This window comes from Peromyscus eremicus, chromosome 16_21 (genome assembly GCF_949786415.1).
Source record: "Peromyscus eremicus chromosome 16_21, PerEre_H2_v1, whole genome shotgun sequence".
Lineage (NCBI taxonomy): Eukaryota > Metazoa > Chordata > Mammalia > Rodentia > Cricetidae > Peromyscus > Peromyscus eremicus.
This window is the reverse complement of record NC_081432.1, coordinates 4,419,134-4,434,637: the sequence shown is the minus strand read 5'-3', so window position 1 is coordinate 4,434,637 and position 15,504 is coordinate 4,419,134. Positions and strand designations below refer to the sequence as shown.

The 15,504-nt window shown below is 46.8% G+C and overlaps 2 protein-coding genes across 6 annotated transcripts in view; one reads left to right on the top strand and one right to left on the bottom strand.

The window, feature by feature from the left end:
* Positions 1-6,852, bottom strand: part of Anks1a (ankyrin repeat and sterile alpha motif domain containing 1A) — a 168,724-nt gene extending 161,872 nt beyond the window's left edge. For all 5 annotated transcript variants that reach the window (XM_059282300.1, XM_059282302.1, XM_059282298.1 and 2 more), the window contains exon 1: positions 6,559-6,852. In XM_059282300.1, the coding sequence (XP_059138283.1) occupies positions 6,559-6,746 (188 nt within the window). In that variant the 5' untranslated portion in view covers positions 6,747-6,852. The remainder of the gene's footprint in view (positions 1-6,558) is intronic.
* Positions 6,853-7,523: 671 nt separating this feature from the next.
* Taf11 (TATA-box binding protein associated factor 11) lies at positions 7,524-14,668 on the top strand. The gene is made up of 5 exons (XM_059282297.1): positions 7,524-8,659; positions 10,809-10,957; positions 12,945-13,032; positions 13,450-13,546; positions 14,136-14,668. The coding sequence occupies exons 1-5, from the start codon at positions 8,489-8,491 to the stop codon at positions 14,264-14,266; spliced, it is 636 nt and encodes a 211-aa protein (XP_059138280.1). The 5' UTR covers positions 7,524-8,488; the 3' UTR covers positions 14,267-14,668.
* Positions 14,669-15,504: the final 836 nt, after the last annotated feature.

The window sequence follows — 15,504 nt, the reverse complement described above, 5'->3', positions numbered from 1 at the left end:
GAAATGGTGGGTATGATGGGTTTTATTGGTTTGTATTTGGGGGTCTTTTTTCTGTTTGCCTTTGTGGGGACTGAACATGAACTTAAATCAGGCAAATTCACAAGATCACACCACATCACCCTTCTGCCGACTTACACAGTCAGCCTGTTCCTCTTAGGATATTAAAAGCATTTCATGTCATTTGTGGTATTTTCCCCTTGTTTGTTTGTTTGTTTCCACAAGACGGCAGAGTAAAGGGCTTAAAACTACATCTACTGGTACTGTCCATAGGTTCTCACACCTCTTCAGAAGCCTCTGTGACGACAGAATTGCCCTCAACTGTGGCGAAGCCCCCTCTGACTAAATTCCTCTGCACAACCCCCGAGGGCACCTCACTTCGCCTTTCCTTTCACATACACTAATTCATGGCTCAGGACTCAACTTACAGTTTTAAGCAATTACCTGATAAGTTTCTTTTTATCTTCCATATTCTCTAACCTTGGGCCTTTTAACCTAAATCTTACTGTATTCTCAGACATATATTGCTTTCCTGGAAATCAGTAGTTTCATTATAAACCTAAACATAGCCACCTCCATTTCAGGAATATTTCATGTCTATGTGCTTGGGGCTGAAAGCATCCTAAGTAAAAAGTTTAAAGGCTGTCTTGTCCCCAGTTCTCAAGCCATAGTGTGTATCCAGGAAGCAGAAAGTGAGTCTATACCACACCAAATATCCTCCATGCAGTGCAGAATCTCCATAGCACTAGACACTTTGGAGAATTAGCTCATCTACTAATGATTGGTAAAGTAACAAAAATTATATTTGCATCACTTTGGGTAGAAAATTAAACATCTACTGAACATAATCTTTATTTAACGGCTAAAACTCATAATAGACAGCACTAAGATATAGTACAATAGTGCTTTGGGCCTACTCAGGTCTGGTGAGCTACAAACCTCTATATCCACAGCCTCAACGGACTAAGGGGTGGGTGTGTACATCTGCCCACACACTCCATTTTGTCAGTTTGTCACAGGCATACTAACCCACTACAAATTCTAAAGCAAACTGTGCACTACAGTGGGAAGGACGAATTCTGGCGTGGCACCTACTATATGTAAGTGCTGAGATAAATTTCGCAGTGCATCTAGCAATCACTTGGCTGGAACAAAGCAGATGATGGGTAAAACAGCTCATGAATGGCATTCACATGTCTGCCTAAGCAGGTCCACACCCTTATGGACAGTTTCTAATCCATCAACACGCAAAGAAGAGATCACCAAGCGTGAAAGAAACCACTTAAAATGTGTCTGAGCGGGGAACAGTGGAGCACACCTGCAATAGAGCAGCACTCAGGACTTGGAAGATGGAGAATCAAAGTTCAAAGTCATCCTTGGCTACATTAGACCCTGTCTCTAAAATAAATGAATAAACTTAAAATAAAATGAATCATGTCTCACGTAACAATTTGCACTTAACAAGTGCAACATGACAGATTGTGTGGTGAGCTGAGGCTAGCTCACAGGGAGTGCACAGGATGTGTTAGGAATTGTGGTGCAATGTGTTCACTGCATTTATTACCTAAGGCAGCATCTATATGGCAGGTAATATTATCTTCATCTTACAGAGAGTGGGGATCAGAGCAGTTAACATCTACAAGTCAAGTGGCCAGCCAGTGGTGGCAGCAGACTGTGAAGTCAGACAACCTAACTCCATCGGTGACTTCAGCCTGGTGTCCTATGCTGCAATGAGGGGACAGTAACTACATACACGGGAGTCAGGGGAACACGGTGCCTGTCAGTGCTTTTCTAGCAGATCTTCTGGACATTAGGATTCAGATATACTCAGTATATGAGTGTATATATATGAGGACTAGAGCATGAAAACAGTACAGTGATAGACTGTCTTCTTCGTTAGGGTTTCTAGTCCTGTGATCAGCACCACGACCAACAGCAACTTAGGGAGGAGAGAGTTTATTTCAGCTTAGAACTCCCAGGTCACACTTGGTCACTGAGGGAAGTCAGGGCGGGAACTCGAGGCAGGAGCATGGAGGAAGAAACTGAAGCAGAAGCCATGGAGAAGCGCTGCTTACTGGCTTATTCCATATGGATTGCTCAACCTGCTTTCTCATACCATCCAGGGGGCACTGCTCACAGCGGGCTGGGCCCTCCCACATCAATCAGGGGGCCTTTTCTCAATTGAGGTTCCCTTCTCTCAGGTGACTCTAGCTTGTGTCAGTTGACCAAAAAAAAAAAAAAAAAAAAAAAACCAACTAGCCAGCACACAGACCAAAGAGATGAGTTCTGAAGGGAGGTAAGTGAAGGGTTATATACTACAGGATGTGCCCCCCAAACCCCAAGACCTGTATCTATAAATTACAGGGTATACCCCTCAAACCTACCAAGACCTGTGTGTATGAGGCCCTCACGAGCTGTGCGAGGTTAAGACCCAAGTAGAAGATGCTCTATAAGAGACAAGGCACGCAAGGAGAAGAGGAGAGTTTTCTAACTTCAGAATATACAAAAGGGGCTGGAGGGATAGCTCAGCTGATAAAGTGCTTGCCCTGCAGGCATGAGGCCCCAAGTTCAATTCCCTAGAACCCATATAAAAATGCCAGGAGTAGTGGTGTCTGCTTGTAAATCCAGGGCTGTGGAGAAGGAAACAAGAAGAATCCTGAAAGACAGTCTCTCCCCCGCCCCGACAAAAAAAGGGGGGAGACCAGCACCTAAAATAATGACATCCAAGGTTGACCCCTGGCTTTCACATATGTATACATGTAGCCTCATGTGCACGCGCACGCACACACACACACACACACACACACACAAAGAATACATACAAAACCTCTGTGGAGCTGGGCGGCGGTGTGGCACACACCTTTAATCCCAGCACTCGAGAGGCAGAGCCAGGAGGATCTCTGTGAGTTCGAGGCCAGCCTGGTCTACAGAGCGAGGTCCAGGACAGGCACCAAAATTACACAGAAAAACCCTGTCTCAAAAAACCAAAAGAAAAAAGAAGAAGAAGAAGAAGAAGAAGAAGAAGAAGAAGAAGAAGAAGAAGAAGAAGAAAAACCTGTGGCATGAACAGTGGTGGTGGGGTCATAAATACATGAGGAAACAAACACACCTGTGATTTGCAACACTATATCCATTGCAGCCATAAGCTCCTTAAACTGCGAGAGAAAGGTGGGCTACAGTGTGCAGTACTAATGAGCTGGGATATGTCTGTGGACACAAGTCAAGATACCAAGCTAGGAGTCCACAGCTTCCAATACTAACTCAGGGTTCCTGGCAAGAAAAAGGCTGGATACATAAGGGACTCATCTCCATCTCACCATCTCCAAACCTGCAGAGGGGACATGCTGACCTAGTGGTTATTCAAATGCATGGCCTCAACCTCTTTCATAGGTTAACCAGAGTCATCCCTAATTAATGACACACCCGGTGTAACAAGGGTCTAAATGTCCTCCCTGCCTCTAAGAGTCACAAGAGTGGGAGAACAGGAAGCTTATAGACATCTGCAGCCTCTACCAGACACGGGGGCCAATGAAGAGTCCAGCAGTTTTGTGACTCCAGGAAAAAGGGACACCACTCATAGTTCTATGGCAGAAACTGGAAACACCATCAGGAAAACCAAAGTAAAACCACTGTCATGCTTAACTACATGGCAACTAGATCTCAGCAACATTTCATCCGCCTCTGAGGGAACACCAAGAAGAACTTGACCTGTATTTGAGGGTAGAAGATGTATGAGAGTCTATACTCTTCCAGTAGAATGGTCTGCATGTTAAGGCATTCCTGGCAAATCCCCAAGTCCTACATCATCAGTTCATTAGAGCGACTTCCAAACTCGTGTAGTTTTCCCGTACCTCTCAGATATCAAAACTGCAGGATGTCAAAACAGTACAGATGGAATTAAAAACTAGGTCTGGTGGTGCACATTTTTAATCCCAGTACTTGGGAGGGAGGCAGAGGCAGGCAGGTATCTGCTAGTTAAAGGCCAGCCTGGCCTACATAACAATTTCTAGGCTAGCCAAAGCCACATAGTGAGGCACTGTTAAGAGGAGGAGGAGGGGGAGGAGGAGGAGGAGGAGGAAGAGGAGGAAGAGGAGGAAGAGGAAGAAGAGGAGGAGGAGGAGAAGAAAGGGATGGAGGAAGGAAGGAAGGAAGGAAGGAAGGAAGGAAGGAAGGAAGGAAGGAAGGAAGGAAGGAAGGGGAAAAAATGCATTCAATGTTTATTTGCTGAGCACCTGTGTACTGGCTAGTTTTCTGCCAACTTGACAAACTAGAATCATCTGAAAGGAGGGAACCTCGATTGAGAAAATGCCCCCATAAGATCTGACTGTGGGGTATATTCTTTTTTTTTTTTTTCCAGACAGGGTTTCTCTGTGTAGTTTTGGTGCCTGTCCTGGAACTCGCTCTGTAGACCAGGCTGGCGTCAAACTCACAGAGATCTGCCTGGCTCTGCCTCCCGAGTGCTGGGATTAAAGGTGTGCACCACCGCTGCCCAGCTGTGGGCCATATTCTTAGTGATTGATGAGGCAAGGCCCAGCCCACTGTGGGTGGTGCCATCCTGGGCTGGTGGTCCTGGGTTCTATAAGAAAGCAGGCTGAACAAGCCATGAGGAGTAAGCCAGTAAGCAGCACTCCGCCATGGCTCCACGTCAGCTCCTGCCTCCAGGTTCCTGCCCTGTATGATTTCCTATCCTGACTTCCTTCAGTGATGGACTACAATGCGGAAGTGTAAGCCATTAAATAAACTCTTTCCTCCCCAAGTTGCTTTTGGTCATGGTGTTCATCACAGCAGCAGTAACCCTAACTAGGACAATCTGTGACTCTGTCTCTAGGCACTAATATAGGGACTGAGAACATAAGTGTGAGGAAGACTGTCAATAAGAGAGGCAACAGTGTACCAATCCATTCTTATTTGCCTTTAAGGGGTCCAATTACTCAAGATCCCAAGCTGGAAGTTCCCTGAATAGCCCACAAACACCAAGTAAGTCTTCTTTCTGTGCCTCTGAGCAGGGTGTGCTTACCTGGAACATTCTCACTATGTATGACCTGTCAAAATCAGCCTAAGTACACCTTCCCCTGAGGCTCTGCCTCCCAACCTATCCCAAAGTAATATCTATACTCTCAAGTACCAACCGCTAACAGTGTGGACCACCAACACTTTATTTAGAGATGGATGATCCCCTAAGGAGATGGTGCAGTCTGTAAAGAGCTTGTTCAGCAAACAGCCCCTGGATTTGATCCCTAGCACCCATGTTTAAAGGATGGCTGTATGCGCCTGTAACCCTAGTACTGGAAAGGCAGAGGCAGGGGGAATCCCTGGGAACTCGCTGGCCAGCCAGTCTAGCACAATCAGCAAACTCCAGGTTTGGTGAGGGACACAGTCTCAAAGAAAGAAGATGGTGAGCAATTGAGGAAGACACCCAATGTCAAGTTCTAGCCTCCATCGCGCGCGCGCGCACACACACAGACACACAATGATCATTCTCCAATCAGTACTTCAATCTATTCAACAAATCTTGAGTAGCTACTATGAGCCAGTACTGTTCAAGGGACTGGAGAAATAGCAGCCAACAGAATGAGGTTTTTCTTCCCCAAAGGAAGGGGAAGGTTCTTCTGTAGTGTTTTTTTAAAATCTTCCTGAGAAGATGTGGATCAGTACTCAGTACTGAATACCTGTTTATTAGAGTCTTGGGTTTCTTTGGTCCAAGATCTCCAAGCAGACTCAAACTGAAGGTACATAAACTAATAGGGAACGGAAGCTAACGAAGCCACTTCTAAATGAACTTCCACTTCTTAAAAACCTCAAAAGAACAAGGAAGGAAAAGAAAACAGCTACGAAAGCGCTGCTGAACCAACACATTTTAGGCACTCTGACAAAGCATTCCAATCCCCCTTGTAAGCGACAAAGAGTGACCACCACCACCACCACCACCCCCAAGCCTTGCAGCCCCGGATTCAAGTGTCTAACAGATCTGAGAAAGTTGAACGCACGTCAGTTTCCTAAACAAGTCTTCCCAAACCTTATCGAGTAAGTCCCCGGGAGAAATGAGCATATGCCGCTTGGACGAACCCAGCGAGAGTGACTACAAGGAAACTGACGACAAATTGAGCTTCAAGCACAAGAGAGGCTCAAAGACTGAACACCTCGTGCGCGATCAATGCAGAAGCAATTTTAAAAACAAACAAAAGCTGGGTCCCGCACAGCCCGGTGGAACGTTCCAAGTTCCTAAGAGAAGGAAATGAGGAGAAATGTGCTCCAGGGGAGTCGTGAGGCTCTCTGCACGGCGTGGGAGTTGCTGCAGGATGTGAGAGGGATTCCGCGAATTCGGTCTGCTCTGAAGTGGCTTTTGTGAGAAGCGACAGCTGGCACCCCACGGCGAGGGTGACGCCGGGCTGTGCCATGAGGCGCGGGCTGCCACCTGGGCACTCCCCCCATTCTCCGCAGCGGCGACGCCAGACGCGAGAGCCTGGCCTGCGCCGCGCGCGCCTCCGGAGCCGCGACCTCTCGAGGGAGCCCGCGCCGTCCAGGCTGCGAGCCGCGCCGCGCCGCGCCGCGCGCACTCACCTCAGCAGACTGGAAAGCGGGTGGCTGGAAGAACCGAGGCCGCCGCCCCCGGAGCCGCCGCCGCCGCCGCTGGAGCCGCCGCCGCCGCCGCCGAAGCCGGAGGAGAGCCGCTTCCCGGACAGCAGCTTCTCCACGGCCGGGAGGTGCCCGGTGCGGGCCGCCTCCAGCAGCTCCTGCTCCTTCCCCATCCCCAGGACCGCCACTCCTCGGACCCCCACCCGGGGCCACGCAAGAGCCTGCTGCGGCTCCCAAACTTTCCGTCTCCGGGCAACGCACCCCTCAAACCGGCCGGGGACGCCACCCCCTCTACACCCCCCCCCCCCGCCTTCTTAGCCTCCCCCCCCCGCGGCGCGTCACTTCCGGGATCCGGCGTCACGCGTCACCGCGCCCCCGCGCCCCGCCTCCTTGCCCACCTAGTGGGCGGGGCTCGCGCCGCCGTGCAGGTGACGGAGCCAAGCCGAGCGGTGCAGAGCGGAGCCTTGTGGAGACCCGGTCCACCCCCGGCGCACCGGCCCATTCAACATGTGGGAGAGAACACGCGCGGCACACCTGTGGGAAGCTCCTGACGTGCTCGCCTTCCCAAAGGTTTGGTACCTCATGGGCCTGGAAATACGGTAATTTGTTCAGGCACTGTAGGAACAAAAGAGAAATTTGGTAACGCGCACGTATGTTTTCAGTTCCATTCAAGACTCTGATCAAACACGGAAAAGGCGCGGAGACCTAGAACCAGACTTGAAGAATCCCGCCCTCTGGTGCCTCCTTGAGGGAAGACCGCAGAGATGTAAAATCGCTGGGCGTGGTGGCACATGCCATCCCATCTTTCGGGAGGCAGAAGCAGGTGTACCTCTGTGAGTTTAAGGCCAGCCTGATCTGCATAGCAAGTTCTAGGCCGGCCAAGGCTACATAGTGAGAACCTGTCTCAAAAAAAAAAAAAAAAAAAAAAGGTGGTGGGGGACGGGACAGGAGTGGCTGGAGAGATGGTGCGGGGGTTAAGAGCACAGGTTGCTCTTTCAGAGAACTTGGATTTGATTCCCATCACCCACATGGCGCCTCACAACACAGTCTGTTAACTCCAGTTCCAGAGGATCCGACACCCTCTTCTGGCCTCCCAGGGTACTATGAACGCAGGTGGTGCGCAGACATACATGCAGCCAAAACACCCATACATATGAAATAATTTAAAAGAAAAAAAAGAAAGCTTTTCCTCGCACTCCATCCTAAGCAGCTTCAGTGAAACGGTCAGAAGAGACCTCTTTCTTAGTTGTCGTGAGATTAACCAAACATATTTATTAAATCAGATTTGGAAAACCAGTCCCGATTTTGGGTGTTGGTGGGCGACTGACTCAAGCCAGGTTACCAATAATTGAGGCGTTGAATGAGAGCATTGGAAATATTCTGCTGGAGTTAGAGATTCTTGCGGAACAGAGAGGAAGCCCTAGCAATTCCCTGGTGAACACAAGCCCGCGGTCTCGGTTCTTTCGAAAATTACGAGGTTGGGTCCCTGCCGGAAGTTGTTCAGTCCAAGGCAGCACTATTCCTTGACGCCACTAAGCAGCGGGACTGCGTTTTCTCCGGTTCCCCAACTTTGCTCTGAAGGAGTCAAGTTAAAGAAGGATTAATTGTCATTGCATTTCCAGAAATGAGAATAAAAAGTCTCTCAGCAAACGAATGTACGCTCTTTCAAAAACGCTTCTTCCCTGAAGCGGAAGATCCACACTTCTAAATTTCTTTCTCGTTAAAACAAACTCAAGTTTACGTGAATCCCCTGAGCTAGCAACGCGCTTCTGAAACTGACCCTTCCGAGAAGCAGTGGGGTGACGTCATCGCGGCGCGACGACAGCCCTTAAGTCCCGGCTCCGCTGTATGGCTAGTCGTCTCTCGCGCCTTCACCTGGCAGCGCTGCCATCGCCTCTGTCCTGCTTCTGCCGCGATGGACAACCCTGGGGAGTTGCCCACGGACAAAGGCGGAGAGCCAGCGGAGTCAGAGGAGATGAGGGCTACTCCTGGGGTCCCGGCGGCCGCCGACACTGAGGGAATCCCAGAGGAAACCGACGGAGATGGAGACGCAGACGTGAAAGAAGCCGCGGCGGAGGAAAGCGAGGTAGGTAGAACTTTGTGGGTAAGGCCGGAGGAGTACCCGGTCGCGTTACCGTCTGCTTCCTGGCTTCCATAGCTAGAAGAACTAGAACTCGCCACGAGTCATTGTTAAGGCTGCAACCTTGCTAGGCAGGGGAGAGGACGTGGACGTGAAGGTGCTGCTTCGGTTCCAGGGGCCAAGCACCGCCCAGTCTGCCCTTACCTTCATTGTACATTGAACCAGTGTCTTGGCTGCTGAATTCCAGGGGTCTCGGAACCTCGTTAAAACCATCGACTGTGCCACTTCAAAAGCTAAGCACTGTTGCCTAGTTGAACCTCAAGTGTTCTTTAGGTTCCATTTCTGCAGATAAAATCTCGAAGTTTTAGAGCTGGAATTGGCTTTGAGAAATCATGGAGTGAACAGTAGAAAAGATGGAAATGGGCTTTCCAAGCGCAACTGCCACTTCAAAACGTTTTGAAGTAATAACTTTTAGGAAAAAGAAAACGTAGCGAAACTTGATGGGATTTTGCTGTCCTCTTTATGAGGAGCATCTCCCTAACACAGGCTGGCCTTGAGCTTGTGACCCTCCTGTCACAGGTCAGCAGCAAAACTTTCCAGAAGAAAAATTTTAAGCTGAATGTCCCATGCAAGCAGCTGAAGTAGAAGGAATAAATTCCAGGACTTCATGAGCTACAAAATGAGACCTGCTTCTACCCCAACTCCCTCAAAAAGGAGGGGAGGAGAAGAAAGGGGGAGAAAGGAAGAGGGGAAAGAAGGAAAGTTAAGGACAAATAAATTTGAAAATCTGAAGCACAAAGGTTAGAAAATGTGTATAAATCGATAGCTAAAAAAGTTGAAAGGATTGTCAGATATATAATGCCTCCAGTCCCCCTCTCCGAATTTCTGAGTGAGTTTAAATATGAATCCCTTTTTAAAGGAACCATTATATCTCATTAATGAGTTTTGATGTACTAAGATTCCATAGTACGTTGGTCAGAACAGAGTTTGGATTACACCTGTCATGAGTAAAACTGATGAGTGCTTATGTGGAGAAATGTAAATAATAAACATCCTTAAAAAGATTTTAGTGTAGGGCAATCAGAATGGCTCAGCAGGTAAAGGTGCTTGCCATGAATGCCTGGGAACTGGAGTGTGATCCCCAGAACCCACATAAAGGTAGAGGAACACCAACTCCACAAAGTTGCCCAGTGATCAACATTTGCAAGTCCACACATACTATGCATGAATATGCATAGTTTAAGTTTGGGCTTTTTAAAAATTTTTATTGTATGGATGTTTTGCTTTGTGTATATATGTTTGCCATGTATGTGTCTGGTCCCTGTGGAAGTCAGAAAGCAGCATCAGATCCCCTGAAACTGGAGTTACAGATGACTGTGAGCTGTCATGTGAGTGCTGGTCATAGAACCCAGGTCCTCTGGAGGAGCAGCCAGTGCTCTTGACCTCTGAGCCACCTCTGTGCCACCTCTGTTTTCAGTTTAAATTCAGTGTGGTGGCACAAGTCTATAATCATAGCAAGGAGCCTGAGGAAGGGCAAGTTCCACAATTTGGAGACCAGGGAGTGTTGAGCCACCAGCCTAGGATACAAAATGAGACTTTGAAAGTCTTAATTACAAAAAAAAAAAGGGGGGGTCCAAACTGGGTGTGAAAGCCCAGCCCTTTATGACCAGCACTCAGGAGCAGAGCCAGGCAGCTTTCTGTGAGGCCCACCTGGTCTACAGAGTGAGTTCCAGGACAGCCAGGACCATGTAGACTGTTTCTAGTAGTGGGAAGGGTCAGAACACTGCAGGCAGTGGTGCTCCCCAGGCACAAATGCTGTGGATGGAGCACTGCTGGCATCTGGAGGGTGAGGGTGAGGGTGTGGTAATTTGGCTCTTTGGCATTTCTCCCTTACCTTGGTAAACAGATACAGGACCTCTCTATGACCATGGCTCAGCTGGAAAAGTGTATTATTGATTTTCTTCTCCAGCTGAGCTATAATCTTCCTTTGGGAGATAGGCGGCCTCTTAATGCTGATGGTATAGGCAGTGCCTAGAAGCACACAGCTACTGCATAAACAGATTTCCTAGCTGGAAAGAGCAGGGCATTTGCTGACTCTGCCCAAACTTGAAAAGTGTATCAAATATGTAGTCAAAGTTTCTGTCCATCTTCCCAGCTCAAGAGTCAGGATGTCTCCGATTTAACAACAGTGGAGAGGGAAGACTCGTCATTACTTACTCCTGCAGCCAAAAAGCTGAAACTGGACACCAAAGAGAAGAGAGAAAAGAAACAGAAAGTGGACGAAGATGAGATTCAGAAGATGCAGTGAGTCTCTTCTAACTGTTCCATTTCAAGGTCCTAACTGAGTTCTATACACTCACTCTTACTTGCTTTTTGTTTGTTTTGAGATAGGGTCTCATGAGGTTTAAGTTAGTCTTGACCTCCTGATCCTCCTGCCTCAGCCTCCTTAGTGCTGAGATTACAGGCATGAGCCACTAAGCCTAGATATAATTTCAAGCCAGCAAGCTACCAGTTAAAGGTGCTTGCCACCAAGCCTTATGACCCAAGTTTGATCCTGGAAAATCACATGGTGGGAAGAGAGACTAGAAATTGTCCTATAACCTCCAAATATAGACACACCCCTACACATACACAAAATAAATGCATAAATGTAAGAATATTAAATAATTTGTTTTAAAATGCTTTGTTTTTAACATTACATTTGGTCAGTGTTTCCCATCAGTAATTAATTATACACCAAAGTCGTCATTTTCTTCAAGAAGCTCTATTTTGTGTTTGCAATAATATGGGCTTATTGAAAATAACTCAGAATACCAAAAAAAAAAAAAATGAAATGCCCCAAATCCAGCAGCTAGATCTTATTCCGAGAGTGTATATCTGGGTCTATTTGTGCACATAATATTCTCGTAAGTATCAGTGTTTCTTGGTTGTGCTGCATCTTATCTACATGATCTATCTATCAACCCTTTACCTATTCTGAGTAGAGTTTTAACATTTTGTGTTTGTTTTAACAACACTGTTACATCTTTGGACATATCTCTATGTCTCATCTATTTCTAAGAGAAACCAGCTGTATAAATGCTAGTATAACACATTTCAAAGGCTTTTCAGCATACCTCCAGATTTATGAAAATTGTGATCTTGTTTTAGTTGATCACTTCAAGTTCCTTGATTAATACTTAAGGTTCATTTTTTTTTCTCCATCTTGATTGGCCATTGGTATTTCTGCGAATTTCCTATTTAAGTCCTTAGTTCATCTTCTAAAACTGGTTTGGCCATCTTTTTATTTATTTAAAGAATTAACTATAAAGAATATAGGGGGCTAGAGAGACTACTCAGAGGTTAAGAGCCATCTGCACTAAACAAGACCACTAAGGTCCCAGCACTCACCTCAAGCTGCTTGTAACTTGTTCCAAGGATCTGGCACTCCCTTCTGGCTTCCATGGGCACCTGCACACACATGTGCACAGATAGACACACACAAGCAAACACACTCACATAGATAAGTTTAAAAAAAAAAAAAGAAAGAAAAAGAAAAGAAAAGATGGGGCCTAGCAGGTAGGGCACTTAGCATCAAGCCCAACAACCTGAGTTTGACCCATGACCTACGCGATGGAAGGAGAGAACTGCTTACTTCAAGTTGTCTTTCATGTTCCCCCACACATACATACACCACACAGGCATAGCAAATAGATTCAATAATTCGAAATATTAGGGCTGAGGCTATTGTAGATTGCAGAGCATGCAAAAAGCCCTGTGATTGATCCAGCACTGAGTAAAACCAGATGTGGTGGCACATCTGTAATCCCACCCTCTGGAAGGTGGAGCCAGGAGGATCAAAAGTTCAAGTTTATTCTTGATAACATCATGTCTCAAAAATTTTCTAAAGAATATACATACTGTTACTATTTCCCTCTAAACTTGTTACTATTGAAGAACCCTGATTTGAACAGAAATTCTGTATTAGAGGTTTACTGTCAGTGTGAAATACAGTCAGCACAGAATACAGTATTTTGTCATATTGCTTAAGTCTTTTAGGAGGAGCAAGATGGGCTCCCACTCCTGGGCAGGCGTGCACCACCACACCAAGCAGCTTTTGTCTTTGAGGAAAGGAAATTGTGTTTCCTTTTCTCTTTCCAGAGTTCCTTAGGAGTGGAAATGCCATTCCTCAAGAGCACTAGGCCTAAAGCCGGTGACTCCCTGAAACCCATTTCTTTTGTCCAGAGCTTGCTTTTGTTGACTTATGTGCCTTTAGTATTCATTCTCATTAACCAACTTAATCTTTGTCTAGAATCCTGGTCTCTTCTTTTTCTGAGGAGCAGCTGAACCGTTATGAAATGTATCGCCGGTCGGCTTTCCCTAAAGCAGCCATTAAAAGGGTAAGAATGGACTGCCCCAGTGTGCCCCCCCCCCCCAAAGATGCCGGCCTCCACACCTCTCTCATCCTCTGGCCAACTCCAGCCTTGAATGCCATGTGTAGCCAGCCGCAACACGCAATCCTTGGGGTTTTGTTTTTTTTTTATTGTTTTCCCTTTTGTTTTTTATTGATATATCTATAAATATATGTGTGTGGGTACCCATGAAAGCCAAAAAAGGGCATCAGATACCCTTCACTAGAGTTACACTCATACTGAGTGCTGGGAACTGAACTGTAGTCCTCTGAAAGAGAAGCAGACATCTTACTTTAACAGTCCGTTTTGGCACACAGCCTTCAATGTGGCATGCACCACTTAACTGCACTACATTCCAAAGCCAGCCACTGACTAGCTTAACAGTCTTTCTTTCTTTCTCCCAAGCTGATCCAGTCCATCACTGGTACCTCTGTGTCCCAGAATGTTGTGATTGCCATGTCGGGTATTTCTAAAGTTTTTGTGGGGGAGGTAGTAGAAGAAGGTAAGTGTCATTGGCTACACAACATGTATTATTTTCGTGAGGATCTTACTCTCTAGAGTATCTACACCAGGGCATTGAAGGGTGTGTGTGAGTTTCCAGCCACACTATAAGTTGATCCTATAGGGAACCCTGTCTTGAGGACAGCATGGCTACTCTTGTAATTTCTATCACTGAGTGGTGGGCAGGGTTGGGGGATGGGGATGACACCATCTAGGAACTCCCTCTCCTTAGCCCAGGGTGACCAAGACAGTTGTGTATGTTTCCTTAGCAGACCTTGCTTCTGCTGTTCAGTGTAAGACGACAGTGCCCTGATAGCGGTACCCCGCTGAGAGCTTTCCCTCCATCAAGTAGAAAGCCTTGCTAATTCTCAATGCTCATCTCTAGCTTGTGATGTCGTTTTCTTTCCTTAAGCTGTGATACAGGCCCTGCGGGGTATAACTAAAGCCAGTGTGACAGACTTTATAACATTTTCTTAAGAAAAAACATCTTGGTTTGTTTCTTTGGCGAGTTTCACAAAAGCCAGAATTATAACTTGAGTTATGATTAGTAAATCTCATGTTAACGATGCTGTCTCCTTTCCCCACGCCAGCCCTGGATGTGTGTGAGAAGTGGGGAGAAATGCCACCCCTGCAGCCCAAGCACATGCGGGAGGCTGTTCGGAGGTTGAAGTCCAAGGGGCAGATCCCCAACTCTAAGCACAAGAAGATCATCTTCTTCTAGATCTGACCCGAGAGTGGTCCAGACTTGTCGTAGTCGGGCTTCCGCACTGGTGCTCTGCTGTCGGTGCTCCAAGGACCTCTGACGGTGATTTTAATGTATCGGCACACCTACAAGGCACACCAGAAAGACAGACAACTCTGGTGGTGTTTCACTTTGGAGCCTAAAGTTGCTCAGACGTAGGTTGTTTCTTACCTCTGGTTTTCAGAACTTCACTTGGGATCATCTGCCATGAAGACAGTCACAAGGGTGAAATACTTCATGCTGTTAACATTTCAGATTCTCCTGTGGATTTTGTGAGTTATCACTAAACTTTTCTGACTTGGGTGGAAAAGTTTATTTTATTTTGTTGCAGGCAAAATTCATCATCCTTCCAGTGTCTAAATAAAGCTAACTAGTCTTGGCTTTTTCTTTTTGGTTTTTAGAGACAGGGTTTCACCACCTACCTCTGCCTCCCGAGTGCTGATTGGTTGGTTTTTTTAAACAGGGTCTCACTATGTAGCTCTGGCTGTCCTGGAACTCACTATGTAGAGCAGGCTGGCCTCAAGCTCACAGAATGCCACTACTAGAGCCTGGCACTAGTCTTGGTCTTTTCATGAAAAAAATCTATTTTTGAAACAGGGTCTCACTATGTGGCCCTGGCTGGTCTAGAACTCCCTATGTAAACTAGGCTGGCCTGCCTGTGGCTCCCGAGTCTGACGTGGTCACACCTGGCCCTTTTTCCTGAAAAGAAACAAGCAAGAACCTTAGCCTTGGGCCTGGAGCAGTTCAGAACAGAGGACCCAGGTTCAGTTCCCAGCCCCATCAGGGTACTCACAACTTCCCGTAACTCCAGCACTAGAGGATGCAGTACCTCTTCTGGCCTTCACAGGCATGGACATATATTCACACACATATACAAAAACAACTAAAAATGAGTATTTATGTAGTCAAAGAAATAACCTGAACTTATGGTCTTCCTGTCTTTACCTCGCCAGGACTAGGATTACAGGTGTGTGCCACCATACTCAGTTTATACAGTGCTGGAAATTGGACTCAGGGTCTCCACACATACTAGGCAAGCATTAAAATAACCTAGGCGTATTCCCAGCATCCAGCACTGTTTACAGCCATGTAAATCCCAGGAGAATCATGTGTTTGAGGCCAAATGGGTACAAAGCAAAAATAACCTATCTTAACAAAACAAAAACAATGTGAAAGCTTATCTACTTCAGCTCCTATGAACAGATATACGAGGACCA